This window comes from Manis pentadactyla, chromosome 9 (assembly GCF_030020395.1).
Source record: "Manis pentadactyla isolate mManPen7 chromosome 9, mManPen7.hap1, whole genome shotgun sequence".
Taxonomy (NCBI): domain Eukaryota; kingdom Metazoa; phylum Chordata; class Mammalia; order Pholidota; family Manidae; genus Manis; species Manis pentadactyla.
Genome location: NC_080027.1, coordinates 108,226,934 through 108,250,323, shown reverse-complemented (window position 1 = coordinate 108,250,323; position 23,390 = coordinate 108,226,934). Strand labels below are relative to the sequence as shown.

At 36.9% G+C, this 23,390-nt stretch overlaps 2 protein-coding genes across 4 annotated transcripts in view; both read left to right on the top strand.

The window, feature by feature from the left end:
* Nucleotides 1-23,390, top strand: part of LOC118922792 (torsin-1A-interacting protein 2-like) — a 35,909-nt gene that overhangs the window by 3,418 nt on the left and 9,101 nt on the right. The window contains exon 1 of one of the 3 annotated variants that reach the window (XM_036905931.2): nucleotides 1,873-1,969. The exons of 1 other annotated variant lie outside the window; for it this stretch is intronic. The gene's annotated coding sequence lies outside the window, so the exon portion shown is untranslated. Of the gene's footprint in view, nucleotides 1-1,872; nucleotides 1,970-12,328; nucleotides 12,471-23,390 lie in introns of those variants that run through there. One more of the 3 variants, XM_036905930.2, reaches the window with a different exon arrangement.
* LOC118922795 (torsin-1A-interacting protein 2) lies at nucleotides 12,470-14,852 on the top strand. The gene has a single exon (XM_036905932.2). It carries the CDS (start codon nucleotides 12,947-12,949, stop codon nucleotides 13,340-13,342), a length of 396 nt encoding a protein of 131 aa, XP_036761827.1. The 5' UTR covers nucleotides 12,470-12,946; the 3' UTR covers nucleotides 13,343-14,852.

Sequence of the window (23,390 nt, the reverse complement as noted above, 5' to 3'; positions counted from 1 at the left end):
TTCTTCCCTCTTTTGTTAGGTAATAATACATAATCCTAGCTCTGCCATATCTGTCTCCCACACCTAGCAACCTTATAGTACCAACTTTCATCACTAACTGTGAATTAAAGCTAAATTCTTGTCAAACCAGACATTCTGTTGTAGATGTTTTCTGAACTACAAGGGTGGCCCCAAAGAGGTGACATCACAGAGATGGTAAACTCATAGCCAATATTAGGGGAATTGCTGGGCCACCAACACCAAGAAAGTACATAAGCCGTGGATGTTAGTTTTGGGAATTTGAGCCAAAGAAAAATGTGGAGGAATTCAGTGAATCAAAAAAGAAGACAGGTAAGAGAAGAAATGATTATAACAAAGACTCATTAATTCATTTATTTATTGAACATCTGTGTTGGCACAGAATGTTTAATAAATGAATTAGTGTATTCCCTGCCCTTAAGGAATTTGTCATCTATTAGGGAAGACATATACTAAAAATTATAATTCAGATTAAATGATGGGCATTAAAACAGCTATGTTAAATGAAACATTTTCAAATAAGAATTTTTGTACATGAGCTTTTTGTTTAGGGTAAACAGAAATCCAGTTAACCTGAGAAAGCATCTCTCAATGCATTGTGCATTAATATTAACATTTCCAGTAGATAGGGAAATAACTTTGGGGTTGCATCTTAGTAGAAAGAGGTAATGTTATTTTTAACAAGAAGAGGATAAAAATATTAAGAGAAGATAGAGTACCTAGCTCCATTTATTCCTCATTCTTACAACTTATAGAAAAATTTTAAAGACAACACAAATGAAAATAGCTAGCTAGAAATGAAGTATTGAAATTAAGAAAATTAAAACGCCAAGAAGTGAATGGAATACCTAATTCAACCTTTGTTGAATAAGTACAGTCAATTATTAAACAGCAGCCAAATCCTGTGACTTCTGCCAAGAGGATTGAGAAATGAAGTCACCAAAAATTACTATTAAATGAAGAATCATTAACCCAATAAATATTTGAGGTTCTGTTATATACTAACGAGACTCTATTCTAGGTGCTGGAGATATCAGTGAAAGACTAGACCAGAATAGTACAGCATATGGAGAATATAGCCACTGATTCTGTAACGTCTTCCTATCTTGGCAGATAATTAACTGCACTAGTTGGGAATGAGGATTTAATAATTTGGGTAACTTTTAAACCACTGTGTTACATACTTGGAACCAATATAAGATTGTATATCAGCGATACTTAAGTCAAAAAATAGGACCACAGAAAAATTAATTAGCACAGGTTGTGCTTAGCACAGTTGTTGACCCTTGGGTAGTGGTTCAATACACTAATCTGTTACGATGCTGCTCTCTTGGAGCTTACATTTTATGGGAATAAGATAAAAATCAAAAGTAAAATAGTGTGTTGTTCAGAAGTTTATGAAAAAAACAAGAGTTTTTAGCATTCTCATTTGACGCTAGCAAACCGAGGTTTAGATAAGCAACTCGTTAGAGGACCACACCTAGTAAAGGTACGGGCCGGTTCCAAGTCTCGTGTGACTGGGGTTTTCCGTTATTATTGCCTCTCACTGCGTTGGTCCCATAGGTTCTCCAGCCTATCAGTTTGGGGGCATTGTAAAGGGAGGGTCGTGAGACGTCTCGCAGAGAGGCCCGTCCTCCAGTTTGACAGCTAGGGGCAGACGGCGGCTGCGCACGCGCGACCTGCCCCGCTCCGGCGCTGGCAGCAACTCCCGAGTGGAGACGCGGGAGGGACGGGAGCGGTTTGCAAGCTGGAGGAGGAGGGGCAGGGCAACTACCAGTCCCAGCATTCCGCAGGCGCCTCCTCCCCAAGGAGGTCGCCGTCACGCGGACGCGGACGGGAACGACATTCCGTTTACCGCGTTTGAGGAGTGCAGACCGGCGTTGTGGAGCAGAAAGAGCACCAGGCCTCCCCTGACGTTGACAGTCGATGATTTAAAATCCTGCTAGGATTTGTAAGTAAACAAAATGTATATACAACTTTTCCATGTTTTAGTATTCAATCTGGTATCTTCTTTCGAAAGATCTTTCACAAATAATTACTCCCCACCCCCATCTCCCTGCCTCAGAAACCTTAAACGGAGCAGTTGGGAGGATATTTTGTGGTGGTGGGGGGGGGGAGTTTTAAAAAAAATCTTACAAACAATATAAATGTTTGGTTTGGACTTTGAGATGAGAAGCAGAATTCCTATAAGGCTGAAACTAAACTAGAAATCTGACTACCAGTGCAGGTGGCGATTACTTCCTTCACCTCCGTGCCTAACAGGATCCCATCCTTCGTCATCATAATCCTTACAAGATAGTACTTTCAAAAAAATTTGTTTAAGCCTTAATAGTGCTAAAAAGGGCAAAATTTGAAGTTTTAGTAAGACTCTACAATTACTATTTTGCTACATACATGTATTCATAGTTGTATTACATGCCCTATGAGAAAGTTACCCCTTCCTCCTCCCTTCAAGGAAGTGTATAGAACGCTCCACTTTATCAGTAGTGCTTAATTGTTAGACTTTATACACATATATAGAGGTGAATTTCAAAATGCTGTTTTTGTTTTACTTGTCTTTAGGTTTTAAACATCCTGCTTTGAATCTGTATGGGAGATCCTTGTCTTTTTTTTTTTTTTTTTTTGAAATTTAAGGTCAGTGACAGCTATCCATATTTATCAGTTTTATTTTTTAGCCGCATGATTAGTATATAAATGGCCAGTGGAAAATTATTTAATGGAAAAAAAAAAGGAACTTCGTGATAGAGGGACTAAAAATATTTTTGGAAGGCTTTGGGTGGATTAGAACAGTTTGAAAACCTGACATTTGCTATGAAAACTTCAAGTGAGAGCCGCCCTTCAGTAATGCTTATTATGCAGAATGCAGAGTCCACAACTTGATTACTAGTTTTGCTGCTGGCTTATCAGTTCTTTTCCTTCCTAGTGTAGAGATGTTAATACTAGCCTGAAAGCTTCTGTAATTCACAAAGTAATTTAAAAGAATCTAGCTAGTTATTTGAGGATTATTTGGTAATTTAATAATGTGTCTTGTATATCATTTATTTTTGCCCAAGAAGTTATTTTAAACTCCATTCATGGAAATCCACGTTTCTCTGAAGTGCCTCTTGAATTTCCTAAGGAGAGTTAACTCAGAGAAGCCTGTCTTCTTTATGCTGTTTTTCATTTTGCATTAGAATTTTAGTTGTGGTAAAATTTCATTAATATTCTACAACTTAAGACCACTAGTGTGTCCCACAGGAGATAAGTCAATATAGTGATTATACCTTGTCCTAAGTTTTACACAGCAAGTCAAGCATTTGTGATTAAAGAAGGATGTCCCCAGCACTGGTTATGAGCGCAGACTTTGGAGTCAGATCTGAGTTTGAATTCCTGTTCTGTCACTGTGTGATTTGAGTAGGTTGTATTATTACTGAGCCCATTTCTTTATCTATAAAGTAGGGATTCCTAGGGTTATTTGGAGTTTTAAATGGGATAGTTTAAGGACTCAGTAAATGGAAACTTATTACTAATTAGGCTACTTTCCTCTATATTCATATTAAAGGAGTAGGCACCTGGTTTGATAATCAAAGTCGGAAGAAAATTCATCTATAATTCCACTACCTCAGCAGATCAAGTTGTTTTGATTTTTATATACTTTCCTTTAGCCCTTGACAATAGGTAAACTTAATATAAATGTAATAACATTTTTGCCAAAAATGAAATTAAAAATACTAGTTTTAACTTCTTGGTGTAAACATTGCTAACTTCTGAAATTTTTGTTTTAATTATATAAATAGAGCCTTCTGGTTCTATTATGATCTGCTGGTAAGAAAACAGAACTTTCCTTTGGCACAGTTTCCCCTTCTTTCCCCATTGCTAAAAATAAAACCTCTAGTTGCACGTTTTTGTTTTTGTTTTTGTTTTTAGGAGAGCAAGTTACAGGCTTTTATTTAGAGATAAAGTGAAAGGACAGAGCTCCTGGCTCATGCCAGGAGGGGACAAGAGAGTCCGGGGTGGTGCGTTGTCTAGGGTTTTTTTTTTTTTTTTTAAATTTTGGTATTGTTAATGTACAATTACTTGAATATTATGGTTACTAGACTCCCCCTGTGGGTGGGGTATCATTACAGTCACTGTCCATCAGCGTAGTAAGATGCTGTAGAATCATTACTTGTCTTCCCTGTGTTATACTGCCTTTCCTGTGTCCCCCCTCACCTGCTAAACTATGTGTGCTAATCGTAATACCCCTTTTTCCCCCTTATCCCTCCCTTCCCACCCATCCTCCCCAGTCCCTTTCCCTTTGGTAACTGTTAGTCCATTCTTGGGTTCTGCGAGTCTACTGCTGTTTTGTTCCTTCAGTTTTTTCTTTGTTCTTATACTCTACAGATGAGGGAAATCATTTCTAGTTGCACTTTTATTTAATAGGTGCACATTATGTCTAACCCTCACAATGCCTCTCTCATCTAGGTAGTGTCATTCCATTTTGTGGTTAAGGAAGCTAAGGCTTGGAGAGGAGTTCACCAAGTCAGGTGCTGGAGCAGTCATTCAGTCCTAGGCAGTCTGATTTTAGAGGACAGTGCTGCAAGAGTATTATGTTTGTAGATTCACTTAATAGCTGTTAAGTCATATATGTAGGCAAGAATTGATCCTGGAGGCTAGCTTACAACTTATTTGTATAAAAGTAATGATATTGGTACTTTATAACTACTGTGACCACCACATTTTAAAAAAAATTATAGGAAAATAACAAGAATAGGGAAGTTTTAGTGCCTTAATAAATGAGGCATTCACCTATGGTTCTGTTAGTTGTAGCAATAAATATGATTTATACACAAGACAAGTTAGTAAGACTAAATTTCCTTTTTAAAATTAGAGATGAACATAAACATAGGGTTTATAGTGAAGAAAAGTTAACTTTACTTCTTTAAAGTAGTGTTTCTTAAACTATAGTGAGCATCAGAATTATCTGGTGAGCCTGTTAAAAACACAGACTCCAGCAACAGACCCTCAAAAATTCTGATCTAATGGGTCTGCAGTAGGGCCCAAGAATTTGCGTTTCTATCAAATTCTGTCACCTGCCAGGTGATGACTTCCAGCTAATGAGCTTAGTAAGGAAACAGACATTAGTGGCGGTCCTCCAGATAGTTGGCCTGACAGTAAAACCCCTGTAGCACCCCACTCTTGGTTTTTAAGCACTGCCTTCTGATAAAATGAACCAGAATTTGGAGAATTAGTTGATTCCAGGGCTTGGGCAGAGAAAATAAAAGATGAGTCTGGAATATCTTGTGGTAGTTGAAATTAAGGAAATGCTCAAAAAAGTTTGGGGCCTGTTGAAGGGACACAGGAGCCAAATTGAAGGAGCTCCTTATGCTAAAGTTGGGACAAATTTAAAGCTGCAAGAAAATGAAAAATTATAGAATTGCATTTAACCCATAGAGTAAGTACCCATAAGTCCATACTGACATGGTGAATAAATAAATAAGGGAGACAGACAACTCCTTCTTACACAAGAATTCCAGTGAATAAAAAGGCAAAGCAGAAAGTAGAAGATTACCATTAGGCAAACAGCCCTGTAGTAATTATTTGTGGACAAATTCCTCATGTGATGCTTGTGGGTGAAAGTTTGAGGAAAACCAGGGTATATGTGCACAGTCTCAAAGTTTCCCCCAAGATTATTATTAGCTATAAAGGAAAAATAGTAATTTGGCAGTTGAGATAATGCCATTAACCCTCTGATTGAGGTTCACACATGAACATCATGCATGAACCCAGTGGTGTGATACAGTTAGGACACAACATGATCTCTGGTTCTGTTCTTGCCCCAGATATATAACCTCTTTGTCTTTCTAATCATGAGAAAACACACAAACCCAAGCTGAGGGACATTCTACAAAATAACTGACCAGTACTTTTCAAAAATGTCACAGTCACAAAGACCAGGAAAGGTCACAAAAGACAAGTAAAAACTGCAATGTGAGATCCCAGATTGGACCTTGGAACAGAAAAAAAGACATTAGTGCAGAAATTGGTAAAATTTGAAGTTTGTATTTGTAGTTCAGTTAACTGACTGATACTAATGTTAATTTCTTGGTTTTTTAGAACTGTACTGTAATTTAATGAGAGGTTGACTTTAGAAGAAATTGGATAAATAATGCAAGGTAACTGCACTAATGTTGCAAATTTTCTGTAAGTTAAAACTAGTTCAAATTTCAAATGTTAGCAAAAATGTTTGATGTAGACACTAAAGGGGAGTCGAGCTAAAACTGGAATCTGTTACGCTACCCACTATAGGAAATCTTAGCAAACCCTTTGATCCTTTGCACACTGCTGTTTGCCTCTGTGGTCAACCTAAACCTGAGATACAAGTCAAGGGAGCTGGGAGGGAGTAAGAAGGGGAGGAAGACTTTCTGCACTCAGAATATATATATAGTATCTGAACTGCCCCAGGCATCCAGTTCCTATACAAGAAACTGGTTCCCTAAGAAAGTAATTGGAGTGATTTTTGTTCCTAGTTTAGTACTTTTACAAACTCCTTTCCAAAAATATGCTGTAAGTACCAATTAATGAAAATACTGGGAAGTGAGCAGGAAATTCTGAAAATAATAATATTCACATATTATGACAGTTGATACAGTGCAGAGGAGTGGGCAAGATTTCAAAGCTTAGTTTTAAACACAGACACAAAGAGCTGGCACAAGTGTGGAAATACCTAAGCTTGGAACTAGGTTTCACTGTTGAAAGCTGCACATTAACCTTAAAGGTTTGGCTGCTGGTGTTTTAAATTGAAACAGCAGTCCAAATCTGAACCACGGACTTTCAGTCCATTAGGGCAAGGTAGATTGAAATGCACCAGTAAATGTCTAAACCAGTTGTTCCTCTTTATGGTATGCAACCAATGTGCACATATGCCTGGTTTGTTTGTCAGTTCCTGGGGTGAGGGAAGAACATTCTGCAGTTGTGTTCTAACTCAGGATCATATTTTTCGTTTGGCTTATCTCTTCTTCGTGAGAGAACAAGAAGGAACAGTGTGTATGCTAAATAATGCTGAAGATGGTCCTCCATATGTCTTTGCTCAGCCATCTCAAGACTTTGCCAAATTAAAAGTAGTTCCTTACAAAATAAGCAAAAGGCTTTTTTTGTGACTATTTTTGTAATACATTTTTAACAAGAATTGTTATAGATGATAGGAATTTAAAAAGCAGAGTTATTACTTCTTTTGCATACTCCTTAATCTCTGGTCATTTAAATTCCAAACTAGTTACGAAATATTAAAACTTGTAAGATTTCACCCTGTGTATGATGCTTATCAGAGAAACTGACTCATACAAAAAATAGACAGTTTTGATTATTAATTAGCCTTAGAATACTCCATAGAAGATATTTAAAATATGAACTTAGAAGGTTTAAATCAGTTGTATTTTTCCTATGTGCCTATCTTTTGATTTTGTGTATCATATGAGAAGTTGGCTAAGGCTGAAGTGTAAGAGACATATTTGCCTGGAGAAGCCACTTTCAATCTGATTCAGTCTGAGACTTATATGATCCCACTACTAAAAAGAACAAGGAAATTTTTGTCTATCAAAGCCAGAGATGAGCTCACTTCCTAACATCAATTCAGGAAATAGCAAAGAATGAAATAGAGTATTTAGAGAAGATAATTATTTAATGGGTTTTCAGTAGCCCTCCTTAGTAGTTTAGGTAGAACCGCAATTTCTATTTTCCTGTTAAAGTGCCAGTATCTAAATTTTCTTCTAATAAAGTTTCAGGAAGAATCCTAAATTTACTTCAGTCCTCACATGTAAAAAACCTTTGTATTTTCTTTTGCATAGTGTTTGTGTAGAAGAGAAGCTCTTTAAACTTTGTTTAAACCTCTTTAAACTATTGTTGTTTCTTCAAAGATTTGTTTGAAAAATAAAGGCATTCCAACTTCTTTGTGCCTTCCTGAATTTCCTGTGATCTCTACAGGCCATCTTTTTGTATCTATCAAAAGGCCTTAGCCTTTACCTAAAGCATTGGTTCCAATCTGTATTCCCTGCACATCTAGAAATCCTGTAAGAGTTTTCTCTGTATCCATAGTACTTGGCATTGAGCCTAGTACATGGTGGATTCCTCATTAACTTTAATAATCAGTAGAGTAATGGTGATTCTTAAGGTATTTTCAGCATTTCATAAGCCTAATAGTAATCACATTTTTACCTTAAATTAACTGCTTTTGACTTAAGCTAATGGAATTGAGAAAGAAAACAAATCCAGAATATCTTAAGTCTTGCCAACTTTATGAATTGGTATTTTGAATATTATCTGTAATTTAAAATACTGAAAATTTCTAAACCAGGGTTAGTAACACTAGTTTTCTTCTTGTATTCTACATGTCTAGTTAATAAAAATGAGAAAAATTGTTCAAGAATGCTCGTTGTTCAGATATCCTTCCAAAATGAGATCTGCGGAGGGAAGTGCTAGGAATAAAAATTCCTTAGAACCCATTAATGCCTAATGGTTTTGCACTATATCAGATTCCTTTGGGAGTCTAAAAGTATGTACTTTCTTTCCAGAAAAAGATGCACATGTGTACTTAAAAAAATGTACATGTAATTTCAGGGAATTCAGGGCTCCTTGAAACCTATCCTAGATGTTTTTTGTGTGGAAGTACAAAATTATGAGAGACGATTTCCAATACCCCCACCTCAGTATATATAGACAATTGAAGAGTAGCCTATAGCTTTGCAAATAGCTTATGAAAGGGTTTTCTAACACTCAAGTGTCACTGCTTCAGAAAGGCAATATCTTACAGTAGCTAAGAGTATAGGCTCTGGAACCTGTCACCTACATTCAAATATTGACTTCTCCACAATGACCTGTGTGACTTGGGGCAAGTTGCTCAACGTGTTTCCTTAACTATCAGATGGACTGTTGTAAGGATCAAATGAGTTAATACATGTAAAGTGCATAGAACAGATAATGGCACTCAGTAAGTGTTATCTAGTATTATTAAGCATTATTATCTCACAGAGGATTACTGTTGAATATCTGGCCAAGTGCGGTTCTCTGGGTTGCATCTTGCCTGGAAGGAGGATGCCTTTTTCTCATTTGCACAAAGGCACCATATAAAATACCATCCCTGCTCACAGACAGATGCGCGGCCAAGGTATACTTGGCAAGGTATACTTGCGTGGAATATGCCAAGGTAAACGTTCTTTTCCATACCAGCATTAAGTAGCCTTATGTCTTTGAAGAGATGGTTTACAATTTTATGAGAACACAAAGGTCTGTATTCTATAGGGCTCTCTTTTCCTCAATATTTCAGCCTCTCGCTTTGCCTCTGAGCAGAGTAACTGCTGCTGTTCTCCTTGTCCTCCAGTGTGAAAGTTTGGTTTTGCCTGTTAATCTTTCTTACTAGCCCATTGCTATTTCCACTCTACTCTTCTTTTTAATTATGAAATACTGAATAGAGATTATGTAAGCTATTAGGATATATATAATACCATGAATGTTCTTGTGTCTTCACTCAGTTAAAGAAAAATATTTACGATTATCTTTGAAATGCTGTTTGTCCTCCCCAAACTCATCCCCTTCTCATTAAAGGTAGTAATAATCCTTGTGCTTGTCTTCTTTTCTCTTTAGTTTTATTGCTTATTTATTCCTAACCAATATATTGAAATTTTATGTAAATAGAAACAGTATGAGTGTGTGTGTGTGTAAGAAATTTTGTACATGTTTTCTCCTTGCTTTTTATTTGTTAACCCAATATTCTTGAGTTTCATTTATGTCTGTATGTCCAGTATTTATGGCAGTACTTGAGTTTACCCATCCTGTTCCCAAACATGTTGGCCGTTATTTTGTTATTACAGTATTACTATTCCCAAGAATAGTTTTATTCATGTTTTTAAATATACATGTGCAGATTTCTCCAGGGCACATGCCAAAGAGTGGAATTACTGAGTTATAGGAAATGCATATCTTCAGCATTTACTAGATAATGCCAAATTAATTCCAAAGTGGTTGTACTAATTTATGCTCCTTATCATTAGGGTATAAGGATTCACATTCTCTTTATTCTTGCTATTTGTTCAATCAAGAAATGTTTATTGGGAATTGACAGGAATAAATAAAAGAAATGAAAAAAAGGTCCTACTGTCAAGGAGTTTATATTTTACTAGAGACAAATAGCTTAAATATTTAATATATCAAAATGGTTATGTTTTACTTAAAAAAACAAAGCAAGAGGAGAGGATGTTATCTCACTGCTCTGAGAGCCATATGGAGATTACAGACCAAGGGAATGTAGTGTAACCACGAAGCCCTGGGCTTCATGTGATGATGATAGATATAAACAAATACAGGTATGCTGATTGGCTGATCCTGATGCTTTCAAGCAGATAATGGTAGTGAAACTGAGTGTTAGGGGGTGGGGTTGAGAATCTTTCCAGAAGCATTTTCAGGAGGCCCTGTTCACTCATCTCTAGTAACAAGGCTGCAGAATGGGTGAGGAAGTAGTAGGTGATCTCATCTGAGCTTATTCTCTTGGGGAATATTTTGAATCTTGCCCTTAGTGGTTTGGAGGACCAGGGGAGGGTCTGGCTTGCCTGGAACATACAGAACACTAGAAGTCTCTTGGTGTAGGAATACTTGGATCTCTAGTGCTTTCTTGACTCTTGAAATTGGAGAAATGGAGATTGGGAGAAAGGTGGATTATTTTGAGCATTTGGAGCTTTAGGGCTTCCTCTTGACCCTGCCAGTGGAGATGTGGAGTCCAGGGGGAGGGTGGTTTTGCCTAGAGTATGGAGAATGCTGATTGTCAAAGTTGTTAATTTTTGTCAGTCTAGTGGATGTGAAATAGTGTCTTGTGGTTTTAATTGCATTTTTTCTTTCCAGTCTAAAAACCCCAAATTCTGTATCTTTTCAATGTCAGACTTATAGTCAGATAACTTTACTTTTAACTTCTGTGTTAAACCCTGTGTTTGTGTAGATTTTAGTCATCATCTATGTGTTTCATGTACTAGACACCCAGGATTTCCCAGTTTCATCAACTGGAATTTGTACTCTGGTGGTGCTTGTCAGTAAACCCTCAGGGAAATCTGTTATGCCCTGTTTTGTCACCACAAAGGTTATTGAGTCAGGAACCTACCTTCTGTTCACTCTGCCTGCGTTGCTGAATTGGTAACCCTCGCCCATACATTGTTACCTAAAAATGCTCACCTCAAAAAACACATCCTATAGCTACACTTGAATTTGTTTCACTTCTTCTGGGGCTTCCACCAAATAGAAGTCCGTGTTGTAGCACTGTCAGAGGCTCTTCAGTTGCCTTGCCATTTTAAAACCTGGGAATCACAGATGTTGTTGATAGTCTGTAAGGAAACTGCTCTGGCTGACTACAACTAAGATGCTGTGCTTCTCAGGCCAGAACTTTATACAGCTTTGACACTCATACCTTCTCCAGTGTTCCTAGGTGCTCTCACAGACTCAAGCTTCAGAATTCACAAAAAGAAAACTGGAGAAAGGCAGGATGTACATTGTACTCTGTTCTGTGGCCTGCCCCAGGTGGCTGGAGTTACTCCAGACATCCTACTCCCCTACATCATGTACGTGTTATATAGTGTCATGAAGGAGAATAGAAATGTTGGTAGCATCTGCAAGTTCCAACTGATTTATGTATATTTTCCAAGAATTGCTCAGGACTGACTGTTGCTCAGCATGGTGCTTTACTTGCCCTTCTTAACTTTAGAATGTGCCTAAACCTGTAAAGGTAGATGTGGGCAATGGGACATGCCCCTCTTGGTTTCTTTTTAGCCTTCAGAAGGATTATATCCAACTTTCTATGGTTAGCTACTAAGCATATTATCTGATAATTGTGTAAGCTTTTTCCTCAGTGAATTGAACTCTGTTATAGAAAGACTGTCACCATTGTTAATATTATCTCACACATTATGGGAATCCTATATATAGCACCCATTTCACAGCAGAGTATACAAGAAGTCCCAGAGTTTTACCAGGTTAAATATGATTTGACAGACCTCATTATTCCTGAAATGCAAAAGGAGTAAAAAAAAAGAAATATAGTCTTAAAAAAAACCAAAACTTGTACAAACCTCAAATGAACCAAAACCCTCCCTAGTGCTCACATAATTGTAAGAATAATTCCGAACTGATAAATTGGTTTGAACACATATGAAATTGTCTTGGATAAACCCATGAGACATCTCATCTACCTTGACTGACCCAAATGATCTCCAGATGCATGTTTCTAATAATCTTGTGAGCAACTCAAAGCCCATATGAGTCCTCTGAAGTTGTATCATTTACAGGTATGTGAAGCATTCCCAGACCCTCCAACCAACTCAGCATCAGCTGCTTCTGTGTGACTGGGTCCTGATTAAAGTCCTCCCAAGACTTCATCGGATCCACACTCAAGAGGACTCTACCGGGTTTTCCTGACCCCTCCCCACATCGCTGTAAAGTGCCAACGCCTTAAGACTTGGGTACGTGTATTACAACGGCAACGCCCACAAAAGACCCCTTGGACCTGTCAGCTCCTCTGTGTCACCAAGCAGACATAATAACTTACCAACAAAGCAGAGTAAGCCAAGTGCCTCTGCATGACACCACCAGCTAATAACACACAAGAAAACATAATTTAGACTAGAGCTCTGTTTCTTGAGAAGCTGGGATTTGAAGGAGCTTTTCTGAGATCTGTGCTGCTAGTAAGTGACTGATAACATTATAGACTGGATCGGTCCCTGAGTTCAGAGACTGAGTTGCAATTAAGTGAAAAATAGACAACGAAATCTACAAGAATTGCACAAGGTGCAAGCCAGATTTAGCACTCTTCAAGTAATATTGTTTGGACTGAGAAATTGTTAAAGCAGACCTGTAAGAGGACTGGTTATTTGGGTGTTTCTCGTTGTCATTGTTGCCTTTTGCTATTACATTGCTTTCTGTGTTGTCTTAAGCCCAGATGTTCTCAGATAATTCACATTGCCCTGACTGTGGACAACAGTGGTTTCCTAGTTTAGAACTAGGCCATTGGTTGTACCAAACTGAACTTGTTGAAAATGAATGTTACCAAGTATTCTTAGACCGTATTAACAGAGCTGATTATTGTCCTGAATGCTATCCTGATAATCCTGCTAATAGAAGCCTTGTTCTTCCATGGTCTTTTCCACTTGAGTGGGCTCCCCAAAACCTTACCAGGTGGACCTTTGAGAAAGCTTGCCACCCATTTCTTCTGGGTCCTCCACTGGTTAGAAAAAGGATACATGACTCTAGAGTAGCTGGTTTTAACCCTGCATTACAGTTAATCTTGACCAGAACAGACAAAACCTTAAACAAAAAACTTGGCCAAAACAAATAACTTTTAAATAGTTAAAATCACGGAGATTGTGCAGGGTTTTGTATGAGTAGCCCAAGGAAGGTGGAAAACGACTCCTTTCTAAATCTGATCCAGACTGTCCCTACTTTGGGGAACTTTTTAAATTGTTGGATCTGCTTAAACCAGTCTACGCATAATTTGTTCAGCATGTATTTAATCAGTATTACAGCCAGACTGTTCATCTAGAACCAGACTAATCCATGTTCCCTGTGTTTTGGAATTAACTTATGCTCCCTAAGAAGCTCCACAGCCTAATCACTGACATATGGCAAGGTAGTCCTGGAGGAGAAGCCCCTTACTATGTGTACAAAATGATATTTCTAGTGACAGTTTTGTGGGATAGCATTCTTGTATCTGGATTCTAAATTAATAAAACAACTAGATATTATAATAAGAAACTACACTGTTTTAAATTCTACCTCTTATACATCAGTGATAATTACATATATATAAAATGTATTCATACATAACTGCTTATTCATCATTAGCTCTATTTGGCCCATCCTCAGTGTGGCTTTGATATTATCAATAACTGATCACTGTCAGAAATCACATTCTGTTGGGCAACACAGGATACACAAAAACATGCAGTGGTGTCACATTCTACACTTACGTGGCTCTACATATGCAAAAGCTGTCATCTCTTTGTGGTGATGGAAGTTAGATTGTCCACCCCTGAAAATGGAAAAGTACCTGTACTATTGAAATCAGTGACAAAAGGAGTTATCAAGTTTGACCCATATATATTATAAACAGTCTAGGGGAAGCATCTTTCTTAGAATTAAGAAGGTGTTGTTGGACATTGGCCACATTTTGGCCTTCATGTATTCATGAGAATGACAGAACCAGAGTTTAGGTTAAGAAACTTAGAAAAAGCTATTGAAAACATCTCAAGTTTTAAATTCCACTTAAGATGCTAGATAATCCAGTGCTGTGTAGCAACTCAGCAGTGTTCTCAAGGTCCCAGTTCTTTCTGTCCTTCCCTCTGGGATCCTTGTGTTGGCTTCTTGTCCTCATAGTTGTTACTTCAGTGAGTACAGTGTGGCTTGTTTGCTGCTCCAGACATTTCACTCCCAATTGAAAGACTGGAAGTAGGGAGCAAAAAGCTTTCTCTTTTCAAGTCTGTTTTTTGTTTAGGAAGCAAATCTTTCTCAAAAGTCCCTCACAGATTTCTTACATCTCATGAGAAGGTGCTGGTTTACAAGGTAGCCTGGGAAACCTTGCAAAGGGGAATGGGGTTGACATTGCCTGAGTAGGGCACATTGTCTCCCCTAATAAAATCAGGGCTCTTGTAGGAAGGAAGATTGGAGGAATGAACAGCTATTGGTATGCAATGAATCATGCCTGCCACATGTTGTGAAACCTAAAGTTATTTGTTAGTCTGTATAAAGAATGTACCCCAGAGATCTACTCTGTATCTGCCTTATGTCTGTCATGATGGAGGTTCTCTTCTGTTATATTGCTGAATAAACTGTGTGGACTGCTAAATTGAGTGAAGACTAGTTAGTTTATCATTAACTCTTGGTTAAGAACTCTGTCATTATCCTAAAGCTCTTTCTAAAAAGTGAAAATTTTACTTTGAGGGGCTGATTTTGAGGATGGTGTTAGAATCAATATACTTGCCCCCTAAATTTTTTCAGACACATACTGAGAAGCACTCTTCCTGTGTGCAGTTTTAAATATCAGCAAATAGAGAACGGGTCTTGTATTTTTGTTTTAACCCATCTCTCTTTTAAATACTATGGGCAAATTGAATGGATTTATGCCATTGATTTTCAAATCAGTACCCAGATGAGTTTGTCCAAAAATGCAAATTTTTTGATCTTAGAGAATTTTGATTCTTTAGGTTGGTCATGGGACCCATTAATCTACATGTTACAAACAGTGCCTCAGAACATTCATAGGCAGGTGCACTGCGGACCATACTTTGAGAAGTACAGTGACAGTGCATCCATGGTGTTCAGCTGTCTGACTTAAACAGATGGGAACTGAGTACTCGCAGTACTGCAAGGTAGTGATGGTTATTGTATGTTGTTGGTGTCATAGAAAGAGATTTCACATCAGACTGAAGATCACTGTTGATATTTCAGGTTATAACTCAGTCACATTTTTTTCATTAATTAAAATAATCGGGACTATTGTAACCCTCCTCACAAAGAGTTCTGTGTGGTGTCATTATAAGCTACATGAGTATATGGTCAAGAGAAAGGAATAAAAAATAATTAATTTTACCATTAAAGATGCTTTGCTTTCAGCCATGATTATATTATCACATTTGTGTTATATGGTCCCCTCTGAGAAATAACATCATGTGGCAGATAACATAAAATTGAGCAAGAGAGAAAACTTAGCTTGATAGTTTTGCAGCTTTTTAGTAAAACTTCACTTGGCTTAAAATATTACAAATTATTCAAGAATACGCCATTTCATAGTTACGAATAATGAATTTCAAAGCATAAGTATGTTCCTAAAATTCTCATGACAAATGATCTGTAGGGTTATCCACTATTTTAAAATAATGTGAGCCATATTAATCTCCTTCCGTACTGTGGGAGAGTTAATAATGTTACACATAATGGTGGCCATTTCTAAAATGACTTTTATAACTACTTACTGTCATTTATGGTAGACCTGGGAGTGAAAGGTAAATGGAAACAGATGGGGAAAAAGTATCTCCTAAAGAGGAGGCTGTCCTGGGTTGAGGGTGACTGAGTTCAAATTGATTTCTTAAGTTATGTGAGACAGAAGCCCAGGCAAGCAGGCAGGCAAAGAAGAATTTCATGGTATCCAAAGAGCATGTGGCAGGAACCCTTTTGCACTGCTGATGGGAATGTAAATTGGTGTAGCCGCTATAGAAAATAGTATAGAGGTTACTCAAAAAAATTAAAAATAGAAATGCCATACAGTCAAGCAATTACACTCTCGGGTAATTTACCCAAAGAAAATGAAACCACTAATTCAAAAAGATACATGCATCCTTATGTTAATTGCAACCTTATTTACAATAGCCAAGATGTGGAAGCAACCTAAGTGTCCATCATTAGATGAATGGATAATGAAGATGTGGTACCTATATGCAGTAGAATATTACTCAGTTTATAAAAAAGAATGAAATCATGTCATTTGCAACAACATGGTTGGCCTTAGAGAGTATTATGCTAAGTGAAATAAGAGACAGAAAGACAAATACTGTATGATTTCATTTATATGTGGAATCTAAAAAAAAAACAGAAACAGACTTGAATACAGAGAACAAACTGGTGGTTGCCTGAAGGGAGGGAGATGGACGGACAGATGAAATAGGTGAAGGGGAAAGAAAAAAGAATGTATGTGGCAATCAGTATGTTCCAGATACCCTGTAAAAGTTAGATGAGCCACTCTTTCTGTCTCTTCAGTCTCCCCTGGCAGCCCTTGAGTCTCTTAGGAATTTTGGGAACACAGCTTGAAAACTGCTTGTTACAGAGGAAAAAATATTGGCCTTGCAGGCAGCTGACTTGGGTTTGTCTTCTAACTTTGACACTATTAAATAACAATTTAACCTCTCTGCATTGAATTTTTTCATCTGCACAATAGGTAACATCGTATACCTGCCTCATACTGTTGTGGGTTGTAAATATGATAACATACGCCAATCATATGGAACACAGCAAGCTTTTAGGACTAGAAAGGGCACAGGAGAAGAAGGCAAAAGTTAGAACTAGGGATATGGTAGAGTCTTAGTTTTAGAACAGGGATTAAAGCCAACTGTTAGAACTCGATGCTGAATTTGTGAAAACTTAACGATTAATTCCGATGAAGGACAAGATGAATCTAGGGACTGAGGTTAAGCTGTAGTTGAGGGAGTCAAATGGTCTTAAATATAAAGATTAAAAGGCCTGGAGGAATGGATGACCCAAGGCAGGTCCTTGTCACATATTTTAGGCTCATTTGTAACCATAATTGTGGTAGATGTAATTGCTACATGACTTATTATATCACCTGAGACTTTACACAACACTGAAATAAGGAGTTTGAGAAAAGGTAAAGGATATGGGCAGATTCACCCAGCACATATATGATAGAATCACAATTCAAGCCTAGATTCGGGGTGCTTTTATATTTCCTATATGCTTTTTTTTTTAGTGTCATGGTTAAAAGCTTGGGTCCTGTAGTCAGACTACCTGAGTTCAAATCATACTCTGCCTTTACTAGTTGTATATTCTTGGGTAAGGTTCGTAACCTCTCTGTATCTTGGTTTCCTCCTCTCTAAAGTAGAATGACTGCTAATAGTCCATACATCATAAGACTGTTGAAGATTAAATGAGTTTATGCATAAAGTGCTCAAAATGCTACCTGGCCCAAAGGCACTCAATAAATGTTGGCTGTTATTATTGTTGTGTGTGTTTTAAATGTTATTTGTCTTCACAGCAAGATTGTAAATTGAGGGCCAAGATACCTGTTTATTTTTATCACTACAGCCTAAAATGGCATCATTCACTAAAATAGGAGAGTGTTTAAAAAATACAAAATGAAATACACTTACTGGGCCCTGACTGCCATCATTTGTCATGATGGCATTTATATCTAAACTACCATCCTGGACTGACTGGTTCTCCTTGGTTCTCTTAGCTGCTAAACTTCTTTTTGTTTTTAATTTACATCTTAGTGTTTGCACATACCAGTGCTTTATGATACCTGCCTCTTCCCTCTTCCCCCAGCTCTCCATCTCCTCTCTTCCTCCTCCCTGGTCCCCATGGTGTGTGCTCAAACAGTTATTCCATTCCAGGCCTTTCCTTTTGATTCTTGCTCTTCCCCACAAAAGCCAATATATTTTATTACTCATTTTGAAAAATTTTAACTCCATCAAACATAGAAAAATACAGAAAATAACATTCACCTATGTACCTATATCTAAAGCACATTAAGATTTTGCCACATTGACCTCAGGTCTTTTTAAAGATATTTTACAGATACAGTTGAAACTCATTTTGTTCTCATCCTGTTCCTGTCCTTTCTGTAGAAGTAAGCCTAAATGGAAGTTGATCTATATCTTTTCTGTTCATGTGTTTAATTTTTTTATTTTATATATATTGAAACAATGGTACAGAGCAATAAAATTGAGCACTTTCAAAATTTTATTAGTCACATTTATATAAGAACATGTAGACTGACCCTTACTATACTTAATTTTACATGTTGAAATCTGCTGAACTTGGCTGTATAACCTCAGTGCAAAGGTCATTTTGGTACCAGATAATGAACACCTACCAGGCTGTCAAAGCATTGTCATTGGTGCAATGAGATGGAGCAGAAAGGGCACATCTACAGAGCCCAGGAAAGCCACATCTGCAGAGGAAGCAGTAAAGCAAATCTGTGTTCCTCTTTATAGAGAAGTCCCAGGGTATCAGAAATAAAGGATCACATCCTTCAGCCTATCATCTGGTGCATTCTCCATAAGTGGAGAATAAAACCTTATTGCTTTAAATTGTTTCAAGTCCTCATGGAGATGGTTAAAGCACAATGGTACAAGTTTCATTTGTAAATTTCAGGGTCTCAGGGAAGATGGGGCTAAGTTTTATTTAAGTGGAAAATGAATCATCATAATCTCCACATACAGGGCACTGAAAACTAACATTTCCCAATTGAACTTGTAAGAGATTCACTAAAAGTAAATGTTTTTGTGCCATGTGAAGTACACGGGTCTTCATCAGTTCTGTTTTGCAAAAGATACCATCAAAGGGATCTTTTTTTGGACCTGCTTATGGAATGGCTTCTCCTACAGCTGCAGAAAGTCCCCATTTTCCATCAGGGTGAGGCTCTGCCTCACTTCCATTGTGCATTCCATTGATTCCTAATGCACACAGTTCCTGGGATGGATTGGACACTGTTCCAAGATTGACCTGCCTCTAGAATAGCAGCCTCCAGATCTCCCCCATGCGACTTCTTGTGAAGAGGTGCTAAGAACCTGTGTTGGTATTACTTCTTCCTTTGAGTCTTGAGGGAATGAATACCATTTCAACTATGAACAGTGATATGTTACAAAGGGTCTGAATGAAATGGGGTGCAGGAATGACATGTGCCTTGTGACAAGAAAGATATATACTGAGCATTTGCCAGATGATAGAAATATCTGTGATGGTTCCTTTGCAGATCGTAACCTGCAGCCTAGTCACCACGTAATACGTTTTTGAGAGCATTCAGTTCTGTTTGTTTGAAATAAAGTTTATTGAGGCTATTGTGCATGGAATAAAATGTAGATTTTAAATTTGATGACAAATATAACCACCATCTCGATAAAGATACAGAACACTTTCACTACCCTAGAAGGTGTCCCCGTGCCCTTTGCAGTCAGAACTCCTACCCAAGGAACCACTGACTGTTTCCTGGCACCATCGACCATAGTCAGCCATGTTTTAAAACTTCATGTAAATGGGATCATTTGGCATATAAGGTATGAATTCTTTCACCCGTCATATTTTTTAGGTTCATCCATGTTGTGTGCATTAGTGGTTGGTTCATTTTTATTCCATTTGTCCACTTCTTTTTCAATCACTACATAGGATTATTTTGTTTAAGTTTTATATAAGTGCTATAATACTGCACTTCTACAAATTTTTGAGGTATATAACTTTAATTGAAATATATAATATTACATTGTAAGAATATATCACAATTTTTTAAATCCACTTCTTTATGGACATTTGTTTCCTTACTTTTTCTCATTTTAAACAATACTGCTACAAATATCATGGGGCATTTGAGGGAAGGTTTCTCCAAGGTATGTATTTAAATGTGGAATTGCTGATTTGTAGAACATGTGTCTTAAGTTTACTAGATATTGCCAGATTGCTCTCTAAAGTTGTGACAGTTTACCTCATTGCCAGTAGGGCTTAAGAGCTCTCTGTATCTCCAAACCACTGACTTGGCATTGCATGACTTCTGAATTTTAGCCCATCTGATGGTTATGAAATTGTGTCTCATCATTAATTTATTTTGCATTTCCTGGAGTATTCTTCTTACTGATTAATTAGACTTTAAGTTTCTTCATTTAAATGCTTGTTCATCTCATTTGCCCACTTTTTTTTACTATTTTTTTTATTGAAGTATAGTTGATATACAATATTATATTGGTTTCAAGTATACAACACAGTGATTCAACAATTACAGACAGACATGATTAAATTCTTGCCTCAACTGGTGCGGTTACAATCAACATAGAAAGATTACAGAATCGACTATATTCTCCATGCTGCCATCCCTGTGACAGACTTATATTAAGACCAAGATTTTGTGCCCTTTTATCCTCTTCACTCACCCCACCCTCCCAGATGGTAACCACCAGTCACTTCTCAGTGTCTGTGAGTCTACTGCTGTTTTGTTCATTTTGTTTTGTTTTTAGATTCAACAAAGAAGTGAAATCATATAGTATTTGTCTTTCTTTGTCTGGCTTATTTCACTTAGCATAATACCTTCTAGGTCCATCCATGTTGCTGCAGTGACAGGATTTCTTCCCTTTTTATGGCTGAGTAATATTCCATTGTGTCTATGTACCACATCCATCTTCTTTACCCATTCATCTACTGTTGGGCACTTCAATTGCTTCTGTATCTTGGCTATTGTAAATAATGTGGCAACATAAACATAGGAATGCATATATCTTTTCAAATCAAATATTTTTGTTTTCTTCAGGTAAATTCCTAGAAGTGGAGTTACTGGGTTGTATGGTATTTCTATTTTTAGTTTTTTGAGGAACCTCCATACTGCTTCCCACGGTAGCTGCACAATTTGCATCCCCACCAACAGTGTAGGAGAGGTTCCTTTTCTCCACTTCTACACCAACACTTGTTTTTCTTGTCTTTTGGATAGTGGCCATTCTAACTGGTACAAGGTGATATCTCATTGTGGTTTTGATTTATACTTCTCTGATGATTAGCTATGTGGAGCATTTTTTCATGTTCCTGTTGGCCATCTGTATTTTTTATTTGGAAAAATATCTGTTCACCCACTTTTTTTTCATAGCATTATTTGTCTCTTAATGATTTGGGGGAGTCTTTATGTGTTCTGGATACTAATCCCTTGCTGATTATGAGTTTGAAGAAGATAAAACCCTCTAAATGTGTTGCTGATATTTTTCTAGTCAGTGAGTGTATCTTTTAACTTTGATTTTGATGGTTTGTATATTTTAAATGATGCTTAAGAAATGTATAATTTTATGTTGCTTGAGGTTATAAAGATTTGATATTTTCTTCTGATAATTTCAAAGTTTTGCTCTTTACATTTAGGTCTTTAACCGAGAATAGATTTTTGTGTCAGGTGGGAGGTAGAAATCTAACTTTTTTCCCATTTGTATAATCAGTTGTTCCAAAACTATTCATTAATCTATTCTTAATTTTTATCACTTAGCCAATTTCTTTTATATTTGTATGCATATATTTCTTGGCTCTCTATTCTGTATATTCTGTGTGTCTGTTTTTGTACCAATGCCCTATTGTTTTTATTGTTATAAGTTTATAATAAGTCTTGATATGTCTGGTAAAGATAGCTTCCCTCCTTCTTCAGAATTACCATTTTTTCCCCTTCAAAATTATCTTGACTCTTCTTAATCCTTTACTGCTCTTTGTGAATTTTAGGTTCAGCTTCTCTGTTCCATAAGAAACATACAACAGTCAAATAGTTGTCTGGAGTTTTTGTTTCAAATTGCAATTCATTTATAGATTACTTTGGAGTTGGCATTAATGACTTTGAGTCCGTCTCTGTCCATAATACATTTCTCCACTTAGGTCTTTTTTATGTCCTTCAATAAAACTTTACATTTTTCTCCTTAAAGTTCTTTTTTTAAAGCAGCTTTATTGAGGTATAATTTACATACCATAAAATTCACCCCAAGTAAAATTTTTGAGTATTTGTTACATTTATTACTAGGTATCTTTTAGTTCTTATTATGAGGTACCTTATGGTTACCATGAATAGCATTTTGCTTTTCAAGATTTTTGTTACTGGTGCATAGGAAACATTTTACCTATTGTTCTCTTGGTTAGGGTTGGCAGAAAAAAATACTGTTCTAAGAAACCTGAAAAGGACTGGGGACTTTATTTTCTGCCATGAACTTGGATCAGAGAGAAACCCTCGCTGCAAAAATTATGGTAAGAAAAGGAGAGCTGGAGGCACAGTCCCAGGAGTTTGAAGAAGATAAAACCCTCCAAATCTGAAACATGTTCCTGAGTGTCCGCACCAGCAAAAAGGAGGCCTGTTCCTAACTCCTCCCTTTCCTTACAGTTTATGATTATCACCTCTCTTTCTTTATTCAGACATTCATATAGTTATTCATTTATTCGTATTCTTTTTTATTAAAATAGAGAGTTCTTACTCTACACTAGGCACCATGCTAGGCATAGAGATTAAAATTTCTAATTTGTAAAATTAAATTTTACGAGAGTGCCATAAGAAAGATACAAAGAAGGCTAGCTGGCTAGCCACTCAACTAGGCTATCAAAACAATGTAACACTTTTCAAAGCTCTTTCACATATATTTTTGTATTTAATCCTCAAAGCAGTCCTAAACAATTTTTACAGATAATGAAGGTTAAGTAACTTTGGGATAGTTTTGTGTTTGACAAAAAATAAGATTTAACTATAAAATGATAACATTTTTTATTGGTTATACATTGCCTCAGATTTTTTACTCCTTTTGTTTACAGCTCATATAATTTTCAGGTCGGTCTTTGAGCACTTTTTGATTTTGACTCCTTTTGTTTATAGCTCGTATAATTTTTATATCAGTCTTCTTTGAGCACTGCATAAAAAGGCATTGTATAAATAGATAATTTGTCTCCATGTTTTACAAAAGAATATTGTGGGAAAACCTCGAAAAAGGCAGTGGTGAAACTCCAAATGTGTGTTTCCTGTCACTACCAAGGTGGCCATCTTAGTTTATAGGTAGCCCCTGTGCATTGTTACTTGTTAATGTTAAGTTAGCTTCTGAGAGGCAGAAATGTCTATGGGACAGAAATTGAAGACATAAAGGAAATCTGCAGTGGGTAACTCAACGGTG

Coding starts and splice junctions, on each gene's coding strand:
- LOC118922795 (XM_036905932.2), top strand. CDS start 12,947: ATGTTCTCAGATAATTCACATTGCCCTGACTGTGGACAACAGTGGTTT.